The sequence below is a fragment of the Aotus nancymaae genome, unplaced genomic scaffold, assembly GCF_030222135.1.
Source record: "Aotus nancymaae isolate 86718 unplaced genomic scaffold, 86718_ANA_hifiasm-v0.15.2.pri h1tg000029l, whole genome shotgun sequence".
Lineage (NCBI taxonomy): Eukaryota > Metazoa > Chordata > Mammalia > Primates > Aotidae > Aotus > Aotus nancymaae.
In genome coordinates this window covers 67,547,086-67,565,000 of record NW_026988442.1, presented here as the reverse complement: position 1 = coordinate 67,565,000, position 17,915 = coordinate 67,547,086, and the positions used below count along the sequence as shown (strand labels likewise).

The following is a 17,915-nucleotide window of genomic DNA, read 5'->3' as shown; positions in this document are numbered from 1 at the left end:
TGTCTCTGCATTTATCACTCTGTCCCAGAGGAGGTGTTTGTTCAACATAGCAGTTTGACAGCACAAAAACACTGTGGCCAGAAGCCCTATCAAAGAACCTACTGACACGTATCATTTGTGGTCTTGGTTTCACAGGGCAAAGCTACCTCACACTTATCTGCACAAGTATAAAACTCCACACATTTCAAAGTGTTCAGTATAGTTTTAAATCTCCCCCCACCCTTTTTTCTTCTAAATATTGTAAACACTACTTTAAAATGCTATCTTTATTCAGTACTCCAGAATGCTGTTTTTAAAACCATAACAATTTGCAATCAGTTTAGGATAATCTCTGTTAAGGTTGGTTAATACTGACGGGAAATGGGGGAAAACATTACAAAAGCACAAAGCTAGTAATTTATCCTAAATAATACACTTAAAGCTTAGATTAATAGGTGTAAGTTTCATAAGAGTCATGTGGCATAGGGAACACATTTTTCCCCTACAGTAAATCCTACTAAACAAGATTCTACATTAATTCCTCGCCTCTACTATTTTTGTTTAAGTGTATTTCATTCACAAGCCAGACGATTGTAGTGAAAGTTAAAGAGGAAAATTCTCAGAGTTTGGATCCTAGGGTGCATTTGTGTTTGTGTGCATGTGGGAATGTGTGCACACGGGCTGTATTTAGTTTTCAAATTCCCATCAGCAGAGCAAAGGTGATGGGAAATCTTTAGAGGACAACCATTTTGCTCAGAGATGTTTCCCTCTTAATGGGTCTATTTATTATGAAAACACAGCTTACTGAGTTCCTTATATATAAACCTCACCTCTTAAAACTGAGAATTCTCATGATGTGAAACACTTCCATTGATGTGCATGGTGTCTAAAATAGAAACTTAGGTACTTCCAAGAATAGGCAATTGCAATTTCTTTGATTACAGTTACTTGGATATACAAGACAATAAATATTTTCTTAAACTAAGAAACAGTGAAAGATATATATTACATTTATAGATCACTTGGGCACTGAATTCCTTGAAATTTACTCATCCATTTGAGAGAAAAAAAAAAACCTCAGATTTTATATAGCACAATATTTTAATCTGTTCATCTATTACTGATTACTTCTTATTTGGGGGGAGGGAGTAGCTATCCCCTTGTCAGGAGTACCTTTCCTAGAGTTAATTACTATTAAAAAATAAGAAACAGTATATAGAGAACAAAAATCACTATGTTGTCATATAGGCAATGTAACTATTAAAGAGGAATCCATTATAGTTGTTTTTTTTTAAATGTAGAATACATTTTAGGAAATCAGGAATGACTACCTATTTCCAAAAGAATGTAGTCATCTACCTCTCTCACCTGAGATTATTTTTAAATGTTTCCACCTTGCTTTATCCTGAAGATTTAAAAATATACCTTCATATATTTGTGATATATAAAGTTCACCAACTGATCAGTTCTGTGTTTACTGTTTGATTAAAAGAATATCTTCTTTTACACAGGATTTAAAATTTTAACTTCAAAAGATTCAAGTGCAGAATCAGACCTCTTCTAGTTTAAAGTAAAGTATTGTGTGGGTTTAGGATGAAATCACACACAGCAACCAAGAAAAATTTAGAACAACTTAAAAATGGATTAGATACAATAGAATATGACATTTAATCCCATAGATTATAGGAAAAGTTATTTGGAGTCTTAATTTTATGGCAGTGTTAAATTAAAAAGAAAGGAAGTATGAAAGGTAACCTGAATAAGCACACTAACAGTTTCGTATTGTCTTCTAGTTCTAACCACAACTTCAAATCTCAATCCCTGGACCCAGCTCAGTAACAGAACTAAATTTGTAAATAATCATGAATCATTATGATGATTACATTTCTCAATTGAAAAATGAAAGCAAAGTACAATCAGACCCTTCTTGAAAGATTTGCTCCCCTTACACTCTTAATGTGTCTGTGCTGCCTGCTCTTCCAAAGTCCGGTTTTTAGAAACCTATATTAATTTCCAACCAAGGCTGCAGCACCCATTGTAAATGTATATGACTTTATCAGCTTTCATAGTTTCTTGGGTCACAAACAGACAATATCTGATGACACAGTGATCATCTTCCTTCTCCTTTCTCTTTTCAGCTCCTCTAACTTTCCTGTCAGAAGCCTGAAAAAATATGCGCAGTTACTGTTGCTGAGGGGAGACAAAGTTTAACTTCTGGGTTGGCAATCGGAGAATAATTCATGAGCAGATTTCTAGCAAATGATATGATTTGCTAAATTTTGGTCTTTGATTTATATTTATGTACTCCTGCTACTGCTAAGGTTTTGCCAACCTCAATTAGATCATGAATGAGATCATTTTAATTCAGCCCCCAAACTGTGACCTGACCATGGTCTGAAAGTGTTCAAAAAGTAATTTTAAGCCTCCCTTTGATTTGAAAAGGAATACTGCATGCTTGGTCGTTCATACAAATAACATAAAACTTAATTATTGGATGATTTGGCAGAGGACCTTCTTGCCAAACAACAGTCAATGCCAGCTACTGTGATGCTGGCGCTGCCCGGGCCCCCGAGCCCACAGCCCCCTTGTATACGGGCATTTGTTCATTGTGTCTTAGGGCAGGATGCTTTCAAATAGGATTCACGGATCTGGGAGGCAGGGTGCAACTCGAAGGGTGTACCATATTTATAACTCCAGTTTAAAAATGCTGTCTCACCTAGAAGGGAAGTAGATCTGCGCTGTCAAATCACCAGGAGGCTGTGACAAAGGGAGCTTGCAGCCTGACACACGGTGTAACAACATAGCAAACACCTTTAATTCCGTCATGTCTCATACCCTTTACTTTCTCACACATTTGTGGCTGCTCGAATGTTGACACCTACACTCTTTTTTCGAAACTAAATAAGGCAATCTTATTTAAGCCCAAATGCAACACCTGTAAAGTTATTCTTGTGCCCAGCAAAAAATAACCATTAACTCCTTCCTCATAAATGTCTCTCTGCTTGCTTTGGAAAGTCTCAAGTTGGTAACGGCCAGCCTGAGGCCCTGACTCTGAGGTTCACATGACCTCCCAGGTTCGGGCAGATAGGCAGTATTTCCCCCTTGAAAAGATGTGAAGGCTGAGATCATATCACTGTCCAAACTGGCTTCTTACAGCTTTCAAGTTGAAGCCCCTTTCTTCATCACAAACTTCTGGTGTCTTTTATAGGAAGGAGAGAGGCCCCAGCTGCTTCATTCCCTCTAGCTACCGTAGTCTAATATTTTAAAAGCTAGAAATGAAAATAGCTTTTCTAAAGATATTTCCTGGAATTTTTAATGTGCTGCCTTGATTCCTTTTTTCTATCTTTTTTTTTTCTTGCCAATTATAAACCACCATTTGGAGGGCTTATGAGCAATGTAAGTCCACCTCATCTAATTAAACCACATTGTTTTAAAAGCTTGAACAGTTTTCATGCCTATAAGACTTGTCTGAATAATAAACTGCTAGAGCCAGAATTCTGAGTGTCTTTGGAGAGCTAGGATTTTATCTGCTGAGCGCAAGGGGCCAGGCACTCAAAGAGTTAAAGAGTGTTCCCGCATTGCTGGGTAGGTTAATATCACAGCTGCCTGGTAAAGCATTATCCCGGTACCTCACTTAACAAAAGCCTCCTTTTGCAAACAGACTCCCACTTTTCCCCCAAGTGTCCAAAGGTGTTTACTGAAGTAAATCTGCCTAAATCCTTCATTGCTTGGGTCATGGGGGTAGATAGGAGGGGTGGAAGGTGTAGGGATAATCTCTTTTTGTAAATTCTGTAAATCTTCTGGGAAAAAAAAAATCAGGAATCTGTGTCACATGTTCACATACAACTTCTAATATATCCGTTAGTTTTGCTCTTAAAAGTGAAATTTGCCACAAGGACTATTGGAAAAGCCCCTGTTTCAAATCATTCACTCTGCTGTTGGAAGAGATGGCACTTCCAAAGTTTTGTGTGTGTGTGTGTGTGTGTGTGTGTGTGTGCGCGTGCGCGCGTGCGCATGTGGTGCATGTGTGTGAGTATTGTATCCTTAATCTAATTGTTGGGAGAAAACTGGCATCTCAAAAGTGGTTTCAGAAAGGGGAAGAAAAAGACAAGACAGTCTAGGAGCAAGATAGTGTCGCTGAAAAGTTGTCACGAGAGGTTTCTGCTCTGGCTGTGGTCTCATTCCCATACCATTAACTGCATGTTACTTTTGCATGTTGAAAATGGTGGCAAATGACACAGTAAAACCTGACAGGTCTGCCTGTGAGGGTTTAAACAGTTCCCAGGAAGAAGGGGCCTTTAGGCACAAACTTTCTCTCACAAGAGAACGTGAATACCACCAACCCCTCCCTACAAATCTTGAAGCATCCAGTTTGAGATACAAAAAGGCTGTCATCTCACAAATGTTAAACATACTAAAAAAATCTGAAAAAAAAGTATGGAGAAGGTGTGAAAAACGTGGCACTTTACAGCCCTCAAAGCTTTTTAAAATAGCACAACTTTTCCCCCTAAAATTCTTTTCAGAGAATTTTTTTTTTCCTTTTTGGCTCATTTGAGAGTTTCTTCTTGGCTTTTTTCCCCTTTCATTTGAAAATATGAATTATCATAAAAAGTCAGGGGGAAAAATGGGAAAGTCTTTTCCAGTTTTCCTGAGGATTTATCAGTGTGTTCAGGCTGGGTGTGAGCACCCGTCACTGAAACCAGACCAAGGGGCCCAGTCTGCAGCTCGCTTGTCCCTCCCACGCCCAGGGCCCTCACCTCTCTGGTCAGCTGGTAAACAATCAGACTTATTAAAGCCAAATCGCAGGCAGCACTCAAAGGCGGGAAGTCCACACACCTGACCCCAAATCTAACAGGCTTCTGGGGGAGAACTGGATCCTCTCCTGACACTTTTTACCTCAAGTGTTGAGCGGGTGGCCATGAATAGTACAGGCATGCCATCTCGTAACACTATATGCCTGTCAGGAGGGACAGGGCCTGGTGGAGCATCAGCTATATAAGGTTGGTAACTAGGGGAAGCCCAACAAACAGCCACAAACACCTAAGTTATTTTACTCAGCTACTACCCTCTGCCTGCCTCTCTCTCTCTCTCTCTCTCTCTCTCTCTCTCTCTCTTTCTTTTCATCTTGGCTTTCTGTGGCAGAATGCAAATGGAGCCTGCCGGCGGTGAAAGGGCTGAATTGTGATTAAGAAGAAGAAGAGCTCCTTTCTTTGTTCTCCCCTCAGGGGATGTTTACTGGGAGAGACACAGCGGATCAGATATGAAAGGCATTCAGGTCAGCATTGATGTGAGCGAAAGTGAAATCATACCTAAGGCATTGAAAAGACCGCCGTGTCAGGGGTTCAGCTAACGGTGCAGCTACTGTGTGTGTCTTCCCGGAGAGGCAAAAATCTTTTCACAGACTGGCGATTTTTTTCCCCTCTCAAATTTACTACAAAATTATAAAACTTTCCCCCTCCCCCATTTGCCTCCCACCAGATGACAGAAGAGTTGGTATTTTCTCTCTTCATGGACCACGTGTGAAATCAGACCAACTTCTAATAACTGTGTTTCCTAAATGAACCAGCAAGGCACCATCTGAACTGTGATTTTCTTTTAAACAGGTGTATTCATGTGGGCTACATATATGTGTAATATGTACGGCAGAACGAAAAGAAGAGAAAAGCCAAAAGACAGGCAGGGATGGGTTCTCCTCTTACCTCCCTCAGAGGAAACACAAGACAACACACACACATGCACACACACAGTATAAAAACACTACAGAACACCTTAAAACGAAATCCTTTATTTACTTTGTAACTACTAGTTACACTTTTCCTGAGAGCTTTCACTCTGACACGACTGTCACCCAAGATAAAAGTATTTGGCACATAGCTATGAAGGCAAAGCCTTCCATGTAGCCTACTGATTATTATCGTTTTCCTTTTAAAAACTGCTTGATGAAGAAATACTTGGATCTTACTTTTTAAAAGTTTACACTCCCCACAGCCCAAATAGTCATTCAATAGATTTTCCAAGTGGTAAGCTGATGCTGTTGGCATAAACAGAGCTATGTAAATATATACAAAATTCACAAATCACAGCAAACATACAAATAATGAGGAGGTGCCTAGATGTTTCAAGGCTTAAAAATGAAAAGGAAAATTACATTTCACCTTCTGATTGCTAAAGACAGAAAAGAAATAAAGAGGGGGAATAGGGCTATACTTATTGGTTTAAATCATCCTTCTCTCTGCTCTGAATTATTTTTTTTCAACCTTCACATCTTGGCTAAAAAGCATATTTGGGCTTATGTTAACATCTGCTTTTGTGGTGACATTTAATTCTGTATATTTTCAACTAGTGTTTCTGCATCACAGATTTTCCTCCTTTATCTCTTTGCTCTGAAAAGACAACCAAAGAGCAATCAAAAAGGTGTCTGACTTGGCCATTCAGACAATTGCCCCCTTGTGGGAATGCGGGAATGAATGGTACAGTGGACACCCCAGCACCATTGACGTTATAAACATGTAAATGAAACACATTAGGGCAGACAATCAATTGTCTGTGAGCATTGCAAACCTGCACTCCCTCTCTCTGTGACAGGCACAAAATAGTGTCTACCTTGGGAAGCCACGGTGCTGGAGAGGAAAAGGACAAAGAATTTCCTTTCACACAGAAGAAAATGCACCTTAAAAGCCTTGGAAGAATGCAGATGACAAAAACTGTTGCAAGGAAAAGAATCTCCCACATCTTAGAATAAACGCGGCACTGCTAGAGAGGCTAGCAACGCCCTCCTTTCCTACCTTCGGGGTAGACACACATTTTTCCCAGGAAATATTCTTAACATGGCATTAGGGTCTTTAATAGCCTCTTGGAATTTTCTTTAAGCAAATTAAGAAAGAAGGGAAACACTGAAGCCTATGACATAGCAGTTGAGCAGGGAACTTTAATCTTGGTTTTACCCTATTTGAAAACACATGCTTGAAGATGTGAATTTATTTGTATTGGGCAACAGAAAAACAATGCAAAGTTTAAAATCCTCAGCCCACCCTTACTCCTGGTAGACTGTCACCCTATGGACACCACCAGCCTATTGGCTCTGCTATGAAGGAAAGCATGTTTCTATCCCAATTGACTTAGCTTTTCCAGACCAAAATAAAACAAATAATATCAGCCTAGATATGTAGCCCCCAGCCTTGTGTGTGTGCAGTGTGACAAAACTTGCAGAAGATCTCCACAGAGAAAAAAGGATGGAGATGGATATCTTTGGAGCGCCCTCAGAACTGGTACCTGCCACACAAGCTGCCCGAGTGCTTTGAGAGTCAGCAAAACAGGCTCCCTTTATAAGCTCATCAACTTTACGAAGAAAGCTACTTGCCAAAGATTTCCACACTTTGCAAAGATAACCAAGTCTAGACTGACTATGATCCGAAGGAAACTTCCCTGCCTAAGTGTGTGAGACTCTTGTTGCTCCAACCCAACTTCACCTCTCAGGGAGGAGAGCTAGGAGTCACCTTCTGGAGAAGGGGTTGACTGCATTTTCTTTCCTTTTCATTTAAGCATCTCTGTAACGGGAACGACTTCTCCGTCCCTCATTGCCTCTAAGCATCACCACCCAGCACCTCCACTCCTTTAAGGAAGTGGTAAAGAGTGAGGGCTTATTTTAAACAGGGATAATCATTTCTGCTCTTCTCATTGTTTTTCCTCTAGGATCCAAAGCCTTGAGAACATTTAACTTGGTGTCCCTGTTCTTTGCCACTGAAAATCAGAGACCAAAGGCATTTTTAAAAAGCTCCCCTTCTCCTTCACACTGTCCTCAACCCTTTAGTGGAAACTCTGGAGAAAATCAAATTTAACTTTTCTTTCCTTCTCTTATTTCCTTTTTCTCTCCTCCTAATTCAGTTTTCCTTGAAAAGACAACTTTATTCCTTTCTCTGAAACAAGCAGTTTCTGGATTTGATTTTTGCTACAACGCGCATGTGTCTGTGAGATTTTTCAGAGGCTGATGCTGGAAGGCTGCAGGCTGGGGAGGCAGCCCCTCTTCTGGAGCTCCGTGGGAGGCAGGAGGGAAGCAGGAGCATCCCAGGACCCGCTGCCCGAATCAGGGGCAAAAGCAACAAACTTTGCAAGTTACAAATGGGCCGCACCGGTGGCAAGCAGCAGCAGGGCATCTCCCGCTCCGAGAGCTCATTTCTGACTCCAAGGCTGTGTGGAGATAGTGGGGTATAATCAGGGGAAAGGAAAAGGGGGGCTGGGTTTCCCCCTCCTCTCCAGCTTCAGTGAAAGTGTTACAAAGTGAGTCAGGCGACAGGATCATCTGACTGAACTTTCTTGAAACCGACACACATTCTTGTCTGCGGGCAACTCGCTTTTTGCCTCCTTCCCCCTCACCCTACTCCCTCTTTCCTCCTGCACATCTTATTTTCTGGGAAGAGATTTCATCCTTTCCATGTGGGGGAAAGGAGACTGACTGCCTGCTATGGGTTAACTTGGCCCTGGCACTGCCTTTGCCAGGCATCTTGCTAGCCTGAGAATCTGGAAGGTTGTATTTTAGATACTTGTTTCTCTCTTTGTACATTTCTTTTCCTTCAACTGCCTCCTTCTCCTTTGCTTTTTAATAAATGTACACAGCATTGTCTTCTAACCCACGTTCTTGACCAGCCTTTCAAACACACACACTGCTTTACACATTTTATCTCCTGTCGCCTTAGTCTATATATACACTGTTGACTTCATTAAAATTATATAAAGTGCCATTCTGGGTTCCTGGATGACCATCTTTTCTTTTTTTTCTTGCAGCTTCTACTTCTATGATTATTATTGTCATTATTTCTTTCCAGGAATTTCTATATGATTTTGATAAGCATCATCATATTTAGTGTTATCAGCAAAGACACAAGCTCAAAAGTGACATCTTTTCCATGAATCCAGGAAAGAAGAAAAATCCACTCAGTTCAGATAAATCCTAGCAATTCCCAAAGGGAAAGGCATTGGATACGTGTTTGATGAGAAAGAAAATGAAAAAGAGGTGGGGGTGGTAGTACACTTCTACCTGCTTCTCAAAACCAGAACATTGCTCAGTCAGATTAAACCCAATGAAAAACACTGACAAGTAACCAATATACAGCATGTTTTCCCATAGATTATTTGGAAAAGGAGACAGGTAACAGTCAAAGTTAGAGAAGCTGTAAGCAATAGACAGGCTTGATGTTAAGTGTGTAGGATCTGGGCTAAACGCCTTAAAATGTTCAATTCAACTTTCCACTTCGGAATGTGGAGGCTTCTCCCAAGTTAGTGGTGAGTTGGAGGGGAAATGGTTGCAGTGGCCATGACTGCGGACATCTCTGGCACTTCATTCCACCTGCGAAGCCCCCAACCGGCCTCCCTCTCTGCCAGGTCCCCCAGGGGTTCCCAGGAAGCCGGGATCCCTCTATTTCCTTAGACCTGGGCTCTGGCCTGACCTCACTGCTGGGGCCAGGCTGGTCATCGGTGGCAAAATCCCGAAGGAGGTGGAAGGAGGAAGGCAAGAAGAAACGCACACTTTAGTCTTCCCTGCAAAAGAATACTTCTGGGAGCCTTGTTTTAAATCTCATTCTCTTTTCTCTCGGGGAAAAAAAAAAAAAAAAAAAAAAAGACTGTTTAAGAGAAGGGTTTTGGAAAAAGCCTGGTTGACACAAAGCTTTTGTTATCCTAGTTGATCAGCAACGTGCTTTAGATACTTGTAAGAGGGGTAAAAAAGCCCCACAACAGACATTGATTTTAGAAAATCAATAACCAACATTTAATAAAAGGAACAGAGGAAACACAAGAGAGGAGAGGGGGACATTAGGTGTAATTTTAGTGTCTACTAAATTACTCAGAGATGGGGAAGGGAGGTCTCCTGTGTAAAGACCACCTTAAATAATGCCAGACACCAGAGTGAAAAAAAAAATTAAATTAAGAGAGAGAAGAAGAGGGAGAAAGAGAGAGGCAGAGACTTAAAAAGAAGCAGCTTGAACTGAATCTTGGGGAAGCAGCTCGGAATATATTATTGTACTTGTTTTTCTGTAATACTAAGCCAAGCAAATAGATCAAAGACAGCACAAAGGGGAAAGGCAGGATAACGTAACGAACAGTTTCTGACTAAAATTCCTCTGTCACTCCCCCATATGGCTCGACACCTCCACCACAACAAGCAAAAGACACACAGACGCACACACACGCGTATACACACACAAAACCTAGAGAGAGAGAGAGAGAGAGAGAGAGAGAAAGAGAGAGAGAGAAGCATCATTTGTCTCTAATCAAAATTCTCTCGTCTTTGTGTTTTGCTCCTTCCAGCACCTCACACTGCGCCCCCAGCCGCCCCCTCCCCGCGCCGCGCAGCTCTGGGGCAGGCCGGGGACGCGCACAATTGTCTTCTCTAGAGGAAAGTTGCTCCAAGTGGGCCCGGGTAGTCCCCGCGAGGCGCGGGCTGGGGCTGCGAAGGCCGGGAGGCCGGGTGGTCGCTGCGTCCCCGCGCCTGCCTCGGGAGCGTCTACGCGGCCCCGCGCCGGGTGATCCGGCTGAGAGCGAGGGGAGCGAGAAGTTTCCTTTCCGAGTCTGGGCTGGCGCTCGTTCGCTTGTTTGTTTTCGGGGGTTGGTTTCTTTCTTTTTAAACTCAGTTATCCTCCGTCAGCTCCCCCACCACCCCCCCCCGGCACCCTCGCTAGTCTCCAGCCCTCTCCCCTCCCCCAGGCGCCTTCCGCGCTCTTGCCAATCACTTTTCTCTTTTATTCCCACGATTTTGTTTGGGGTAGTACCTAGGGGGTCTCTCTCTCTCTCGCTCTTCCTCTCTCTGTTTCTCTCTCCCGCCCCCCCTTCTCTTCTTTGGCTCTCTCCAAGATGGACCTACCAAACTGTCACCACCCCCCCGCTTTAATATCCCACCTCGGATCTGCGTGTGCCCTTCGCACCCCCATCTCCTTCCTCCTTCCTGACTCAGCCTAGATAACGGGCTCCTCCAGACTATGTAGAAACTGCCGGGAAAAGTCTCGCTGCGCCCTGCGACTCCTAGCGTCCCCGGCCTGGGGGGCCAGAGCCTGCTAGAGAGGAGTCACCCAACCCCGAGCCGTCACCGACCCCGCTGGACCCCGCTGGACCCCGCGCGGGGCCGGCCGAGTCCCTCCCACCCCGGGGTCTGGGCGCGCTGGGCCGGGCCCCGCTGCCCGCGGACCGTTACTTGGCGCACCGAGAGGCGGCCGGGCGACTCCGGCAAGAAACTTTCAGCCTCGCTGAGGCGCAGCCCCGGGTCCCCTCTCCTGCCCTCGCAGTCTCTCTGCCACCCCCGCCCCCGCCCCGGGATCCTGCGCGACCCGGCGCCCGGGCCCCCGCCCTGCCCTCGCCGGACGCTGCCGAAGCCCGGCCGGAGACCCGGCAGGCCGGGCGCGAGCGGAGCGGGAGGCGGAGGCGGAGGGAGGGCGGAGGCAGGGGCTCGAGGGGGGCAGCGGGGCTGGGGGCGCCGGGCCCTTGCCGGACCCCCGCGCTCGGAGCCCCCGGGCGCCTGACGCTCACTTTGCCCGGCACTTCCCCAACTCCCCCCCGGTCCAGCCGCCGCGCGCGCCGGGCTCCGGCGCCGGCCGCGGAGGGAGGCTCGCCCTGGAGCCCTGGGCGCCGTCGCCGCCGCCGCCTCGGTTCCTTTTCCCTTTCCCCCTCCTTCTCCCTGGGTCTCGAGCCGCGGAGTGGCCCGGAAAAGTTTGGTTCGGGCCGCTTCTTACCGTTTTTCCTCCTGGGATTGGCTTGTTTGCGCCTCTTGCACCGGGGGCCATCCGCCATGATCGGCTGCTTCATTGATAAGAGCGGATCAGATGGCAGTTCGCATGGACTCGGCGCCCTGCTTCGGCAGCACGCAGGCTCGATCTAGCAACCAAACACAGCGACAATGTGGGCATCGCCCGCGCCCATTGAAACGCGCGCGGGCCGCCCAGGGGAGCCGGGCCAGGGCCCCGGCGAGCACCCATCCGCGCCCCCCAACGCCAAAGCGAAACTTCGGCGGCCCCCTCCCCGCCCCCCCACCCCCAGCCTTGGCCCCGAGGCGCTTTGTGTTTGTTACTGTTTGGTGTGTAGCACCCGCGAGGGGATCAGAGAGACAAGAATTACATCTTCAAAATGAGTCATAACTCCTGACCGTATGAGGGAATGCACACGGCGGTACAGTAAGACCGCTTGACTCAGGGCTAGGCGGACCCTTTCCTCCGAAAAGTCCTCAGCCTCCGGCTCGGGAACTTGGGGTGAGGCGAGGTTTTCTTTTCGCTCTCATCTTTTCTCATCCCCCCCCCACCCCCCATTTCCCAGAGGAAACAAACAAACAAACAAGGCGAAACAGCCCCTGGATGAAGCACACTCGGGCAAATTGATAATAGTAATTATAGGAAGCCCACTCGCCCAGCGCCCCCTCCCCTCCCCTTTCGGAGTTTATCGAGGCACTGTCTCTTCCCCCACCCCCGCCCCCAAATTAAGATTTCCCGTTTTACGCCGCAATAAGAAATATAATTATAAGCCTCTTTGGACACTGTCCCTTACCCCCCCACCCCCGCCACTTTGACAATGTTTACTTAAGTATTTTACCCCACCTCACTCACACACATGCTCCCCCCCACACTGGTTCCCTTAAATAGTTCCAGTAGAAAAAAATTTTTTTCCCTCAAGAAAGGAAAGAGAAAGTCCAACCGCTACGGCAATACTTTTAAGCTCTACTAAATGATCGTATCCTTTCTGGCTTCGAAACTTTTGTACCTAAAAATCGAGAGAGGCGCTGCATTTTTTCAGCTGAAACTGTCAAAACTTGGAGAAGGGGAAACTCGGAGGCAGGCAGGAGAGGAGGAGAATCCTGAAAACTCGGTGGAGGTAGGGAAGATGCTGTGCCTCGAGGATTAGTTTAAACAGGGGGCTATAAAAGATGTAACAGATGCAAACTGTAACACAAGGGCCATTAACCCTTTCTCTGCCGGGCATACTCAGTCCCCACGCCCCGCACCTATTGTCTCCTGTGCTCGAAGCTTTGCAGAAAACCTGGAAAGTGAGTATCAGTTTCCACACGTTTGCTGAGAGGGGAGAAGGGAGGGGGGCAGAGAGAAAGGGAAGTGGATATTTTAGAAAGCACCTTAAATTTACCTAGGCATACATAGTAGGAGACTTTTAATTTAAGTTTGACACATTTTATCATTTCTTTCCTTGTCCTATTGATTTGAAATTGTTAGGGGAAATCCTGAAATAAAGAAATGGTCACACAAGTGTCTGGGATGAAACAGCTGGCCTGTCTGTATTCACCCTGAGACACACGATTGCATATAAATACATGTTTAATAAAGTAAGTTGCTAGTTTTATGAGCATGTGTGTGTGAGAGAGAGACAGGACATTTGTGCTGTAAACTTTATCTTTGCCTGTTACTCCTAAGTCTGGAGTTAGTAATCTTACCTTCATCATTACAGGGGGAGCGTGTAAAATATATCAGTAGGTGGGAGATAAACACATTCATGTTAGCCGTGCTCATCACTGTTCCTGGGAACTCCTGCTATCTCTCTCTCGACTTTTCAGTGCCAAAGTATGGAATGGGATATATGTGTGTATGTGTCTTCTATTAAATCCAGGTTTATATTACTTTGCCATTTAAAATACAATTTTAAAAGTTATCCTAATTTAAAACTCTGATATCCTGACAGCAGTTTTTTTCCCAGCTGTAGTGCCCCCCCCTCTCCACTTTGGTAAACGACTCAAGTTCCATGAGGACTTTCACTTCTTTATTTATAATCACAGAAGTGAGGTGTTACTTCACACATACACACACAAAGAATGAAATAAAGAAATGAAACTCGCTAAGCAGACAAAAACAGACAACTTTCTGCTTAGAAAACAGCCTTCTCGGTGGGAGAGGATGAACTGCCATGTCTAAGAGAAAGAATTGCCCCCGAATTTGTAGGTCTGTAACTGACCAAGTTTTGTAATTATTAACAGGTATTTGCCAAGTCCTAATTGCTGAATATAATAATGAATTGGAACTAGATGCGAAAACAGAGCAGGACCTCTCCCCTTGATGAGTTTTTATTTCAGACATATAATTCTCAATAAAACTTTTCCTAGGCTGGGTAGCAAAGGGCACCTTTGGTTACCTGAATGGACAGGTACAGGGGAAATTATTTGGGGGAGGGAAAAAGGAGAGAAAAGCAAGGAGAGAGAGAGAGTGTGTAAGAGAAAGCATACAAGCCACTCTTGGGAAAAGCTTTCCATAAAGGAGCTAAACCCACCTGAAATTCCTACCCACGGACACCCCTTCTCACTTCAGACTCACATCCCCACTCAAAATGAGAAAATTAGAAAAGGAGGATGGAGGACAAGCACACCAAAAAGGGATAAAATGAGAGAAAAGGGGAGGAAAAAAAACCTACCTGCGAAGTCTTGTTTGTAGTTTTGGCCAGAAATGGTGAGAAGAAAAAGCATGAAGAAGCCGCGAAGTGTGGGGGAGAAAAAGGTGGAAGCGAAGAAACAGCTCCCGGAGCAAACTGTACAAAAACCTCGCCAAGAGTGTCGGGAGGCAGGACCGTTATTCCTGCGGAGCAGGTTAGAACTGATCTCTTTCGGCCACTCCAGGAAACACAAACCTGGGGACGGACTGACGTGTTACGCCTCTTCTAATGACATTTTTTTCTTTTTCTTTTCTGTAGGAGAGAGACGAGAGACCCTGAAACACGCGCCACCTATCTTTGTGGGGAGGGATAATTGAAGCGCCCTGAGCGTGAGCATCATGTGAAAACGTGATCGCCAAGTTTCTCTCTGGGAAAGGATCTGGGATAGATTATACCTTGAAGTCTCCGCAAACGCTTTAGTGGAAGAAATGAAATTCCACCTCCCTCCCTTCCTCTCTCCCTCCCTTTCGGCTTCGCCTCCCTCCCTCCCTCCTTTCTCCCCCCCCCCCCCCAACCGCCCGTCAAGCCTTTGGCATCATTATCCTCATCACTAAATCCTACAGAGTACAGGGCGGAAAACCGTGCACACCATTCACAGAACTGGAGAACTCTAAGGGGCGAAAGTTAAAGGGAAAGATCCCGGATCCTCAAATCTCAAATCCAGATCGTCTCTTCTTGTACAGATATCTCTAATGATCAGATTTGAGGTGCACATCAAATTGTGTGGATATCTCAGCACAGCTTCTGGAACAAAATTATCTGCCCTTTCTCTTATTATTATTATTTTTTTCTTTTTAGGTACCAGAGCCAGAAAAAAAAATGCATGAGAGCTGCATCTTAGGGCATGTGTGTTAGGGTGTGTGTGCGATGAATTTCTGGATTGGATCCTAATATTAAAAAGTAGTTTGGCATTTTAATAAAGGGTCTCTAAGTAAATTAACATAGAACACTCCCGATCTCTGAATCTCTCTACATCTCAGGGAGACCTCACTATAAAGTGAGGGAGAGAGTGTAAGGAGGCAGGAGGAGAAAAGAGAAAGGCCACAGAGAAACTTAGCAGGGAAGGAAGAGCATGATATTAAACGGCATGGGGTCTAAGTTTTGGAGTATATATTTTTTGATATTACAATTAAAATAAAATTAAAAAGAAAAGACTCCACCTTTGCTCTGAAGGGATTGGTTATGCAAATATGGAAGGGATTTCCTGGAGAATACAGCTTTCTACTGTATGGTTAATTAAATAATCACTCAAAAGCTTCCAACGTGACGCTTCTGTCGTAATCCAATCAGGTTACATAGGTCCTAAACAAGAAAGATATTTTCCACATCTGGAAGTCAGCAATTTAGCAAGTACTGCACATTATTAACCAATTCAGAGCCCACTTCCCAGGGGAATTTTTTTGAAGTTTAAGTGTTCTTAACCAATGCTCTGCTGTTTTGTTAATCAAAAAGCTGGTTTACACTGCACATAATTGGAACTAATATAGAAGTAAATAAAGACAGCCAAATTTGAGGATGCTGAGCACAGACATTTATCGGAAAAGGAATAAATCTCCTATCCTCGGATGGTTCAGGCTCAATTTCTTAAAGAACTGTAAGACTTTTTTTTTTTTTTTCCCCAAAGAGTGAAAGTGCTTGAGAACCTCAGAGCACAAATAAACTTCTAGTCTCACAGCATTTAGGATCCTTTGGAAAGGTAAAGGTGGAGGAGGTGTGAAGACCAGAGAGCTGCCTCGCACCAATTTTTAAGCTTTAATATTGTTAAATATGTTACACACTCCTGTTTCCAGTCTGATGAAATCTGAAACAAATAATACCCTGATCCAACACTATATTAAGATAAACTGCTTTGAACTATGCTTTGAATGTGTGCCTAAAGCAAGACTTTGAATGCAAGAGTCACTGGCAATTGCACTCAAAGGAGGGACAAACCACCACATGGGTTGCCACATCCACACTCCCAGAGGTACACATCTTTGTATTTTGTATGTTTTTTTTGTGGGGGGGGGGTGGGGAGGGGGTGGTTAATAGCTACCTAGCATGACCACAGCTAGATCTTGTTCTAGGATGCAAGAAAGATTTTCACAGTTGGTTACAGACTCACCTCTTTCCTAATTTAAATATTTATTATAATGAACATAGCTGCTGGATATATTAACTCTCTCCCCCCACCCCATCACAGATAAAGTGTCTATAGAAGAAAGGCATTCAGGATCTTCAGCTTAAAATTATTGATAAATAAAATCAAATATTTTCAACATGGGTCAGATACAGTCTGAATTTTATATTTTACATTTCTTTCACTATTATATAGCTATACTAAATATCTGTGTGACTTATCAAGTTCCTCTTCTAAGATTTAGCACCACTGTTCATGTCCATTTTTCTTCTCCTTTTTTTCCTCTTTTTTAATTAAAAAAATTGGAGTCCAGCTTTCTCTAGAAGTTTGCTTTGCAGCCACTCCTCTTCCACTCCTAAGGAAGAAGGAGCCCGTTGCATAGAGTGATTCCAGGCAATACTCTTCACGCATCCAGGTAGCCATTGGAGGCTTACAGCCCAGACACACACAAACATAACCTCAGGTCAAAGGATCTAATCGAATAGCTAACAAAACACTTGTCTTTATTATGTATATTAAATGTCAGGTTACTTAGGATCTGGCTTTAAAAAAAAAAAGACCCTTAAGTATTTCCACTAAAAACACCTAATCATCTGATTACCCTGGACTCAGTAATCGTTCAAGTGGCAGGAGACAGTCCTCAACATTTAGCACTGGGAGTTCCGATTGGCCAGTATTTGGTTTGGGATAAAAAAGCAACCTTCCAAGTTCCCATAAAGGTGGATGTTGGCACGGGAAGGGTCTCTCAGAGGGGTGAGCGCGCGGCTAGGTTGCCCCTAGTTCCTGACTGGCACGCCCCTCCCCAGGCATTTGGCCGAGAGAGTTCCCAACGTGGCAGAGGTGATGGGGTCGGGAGGAAGCCGGAATATAAATTTGTTCCGAACATTCTCTCAGTCCGAGGGCCAGGTCCGGGGACAATGGGGATCGTGGGATCAGGGGGATGCAGGAGCGCAGGACGCAGAGAAAAGTCGAGAGAGGACTGGGGGCTGCTGGCTTTCGGCTCCTCACACAGCAAAATAAGTCCTGCAAATGAATCGCTCCTTCTCTCTGTCTTCCCCATTAATAATCCACTTCGAGATTAGCGCAGACGAAAGAGATTAAAACAACAGACACACGGAAATGTGAAATAATATTGCAATCAACATTGAAGGGGGAAAAATAATTCTTTAGGGTTTCCATGGGCAAAACAAACTGCCTCCCTCAGGATTCCCTCCACCCAGGCAGGGTGAAAAGGATGCACTTTTGTTTTCTAATTCCCTCCAGCCAAGACCTGATGCCTGTCCCCCCATTCACCTCTCAGTCTGTCAATTTCCTCAACTTTCACTGCCGCTCCCCCCTCCCCCAGCTCAGCTTGGCGGCCCAGATGCCCGAAGAGATACAATGTTTCTGCCCTTGAACACACAGGCTGTAGAAG

The 17,915-nt window shown here is 44.5% G+C and overlaps 1 protein-coding gene and 1 long non-coding RNA gene across 9 annotated transcripts in view; one reads left to right on the top strand and one right to left on the bottom strand.

Moving 5' to 3' along the window:
* ZEB2 (zinc finger E-box binding homeobox 2) overlaps positions 1-14,830 on the bottom strand; it is a 132,880-nt gene extending 118,050 nt beyond the window's left edge. For 3 of the 8 annotated variants that reach the window (XM_012473440.3, XM_012473443.3, XM_012473442.3), the window contains exons 1-2: positions 12,079-12,099; positions 11,697-11,838 (exon numbers count right to left, since the gene is read on the bottom strand). In XM_012473440.3, the coding sequence (XP_012328863.2) occupies positions 11,697-11,838; positions 12,079-12,096 (160 nt within the window). In that variant the 5' untranslated portion in view covers positions 12,097-12,099. The other 5 variants (XM_012473444.3, XM_012473446.3, XM_012473447.3 and 2 more) reach the window with 5 other exon arrangements.
* LOC135276998 (uncharacterized) lies at positions 12,584-14,879 on the top strand. Its single transcript, XR_010344607.1, has 3 exons — positions 12,584-12,997; positions 14,385-14,536; positions 14,641-14,879. It is a non-coding gene; the product is annotated as an uncharacterized LOC135276998 (long non-coding RNA).
* Positions 14,880-17,915: the final 3,036 nt, after the last annotated feature.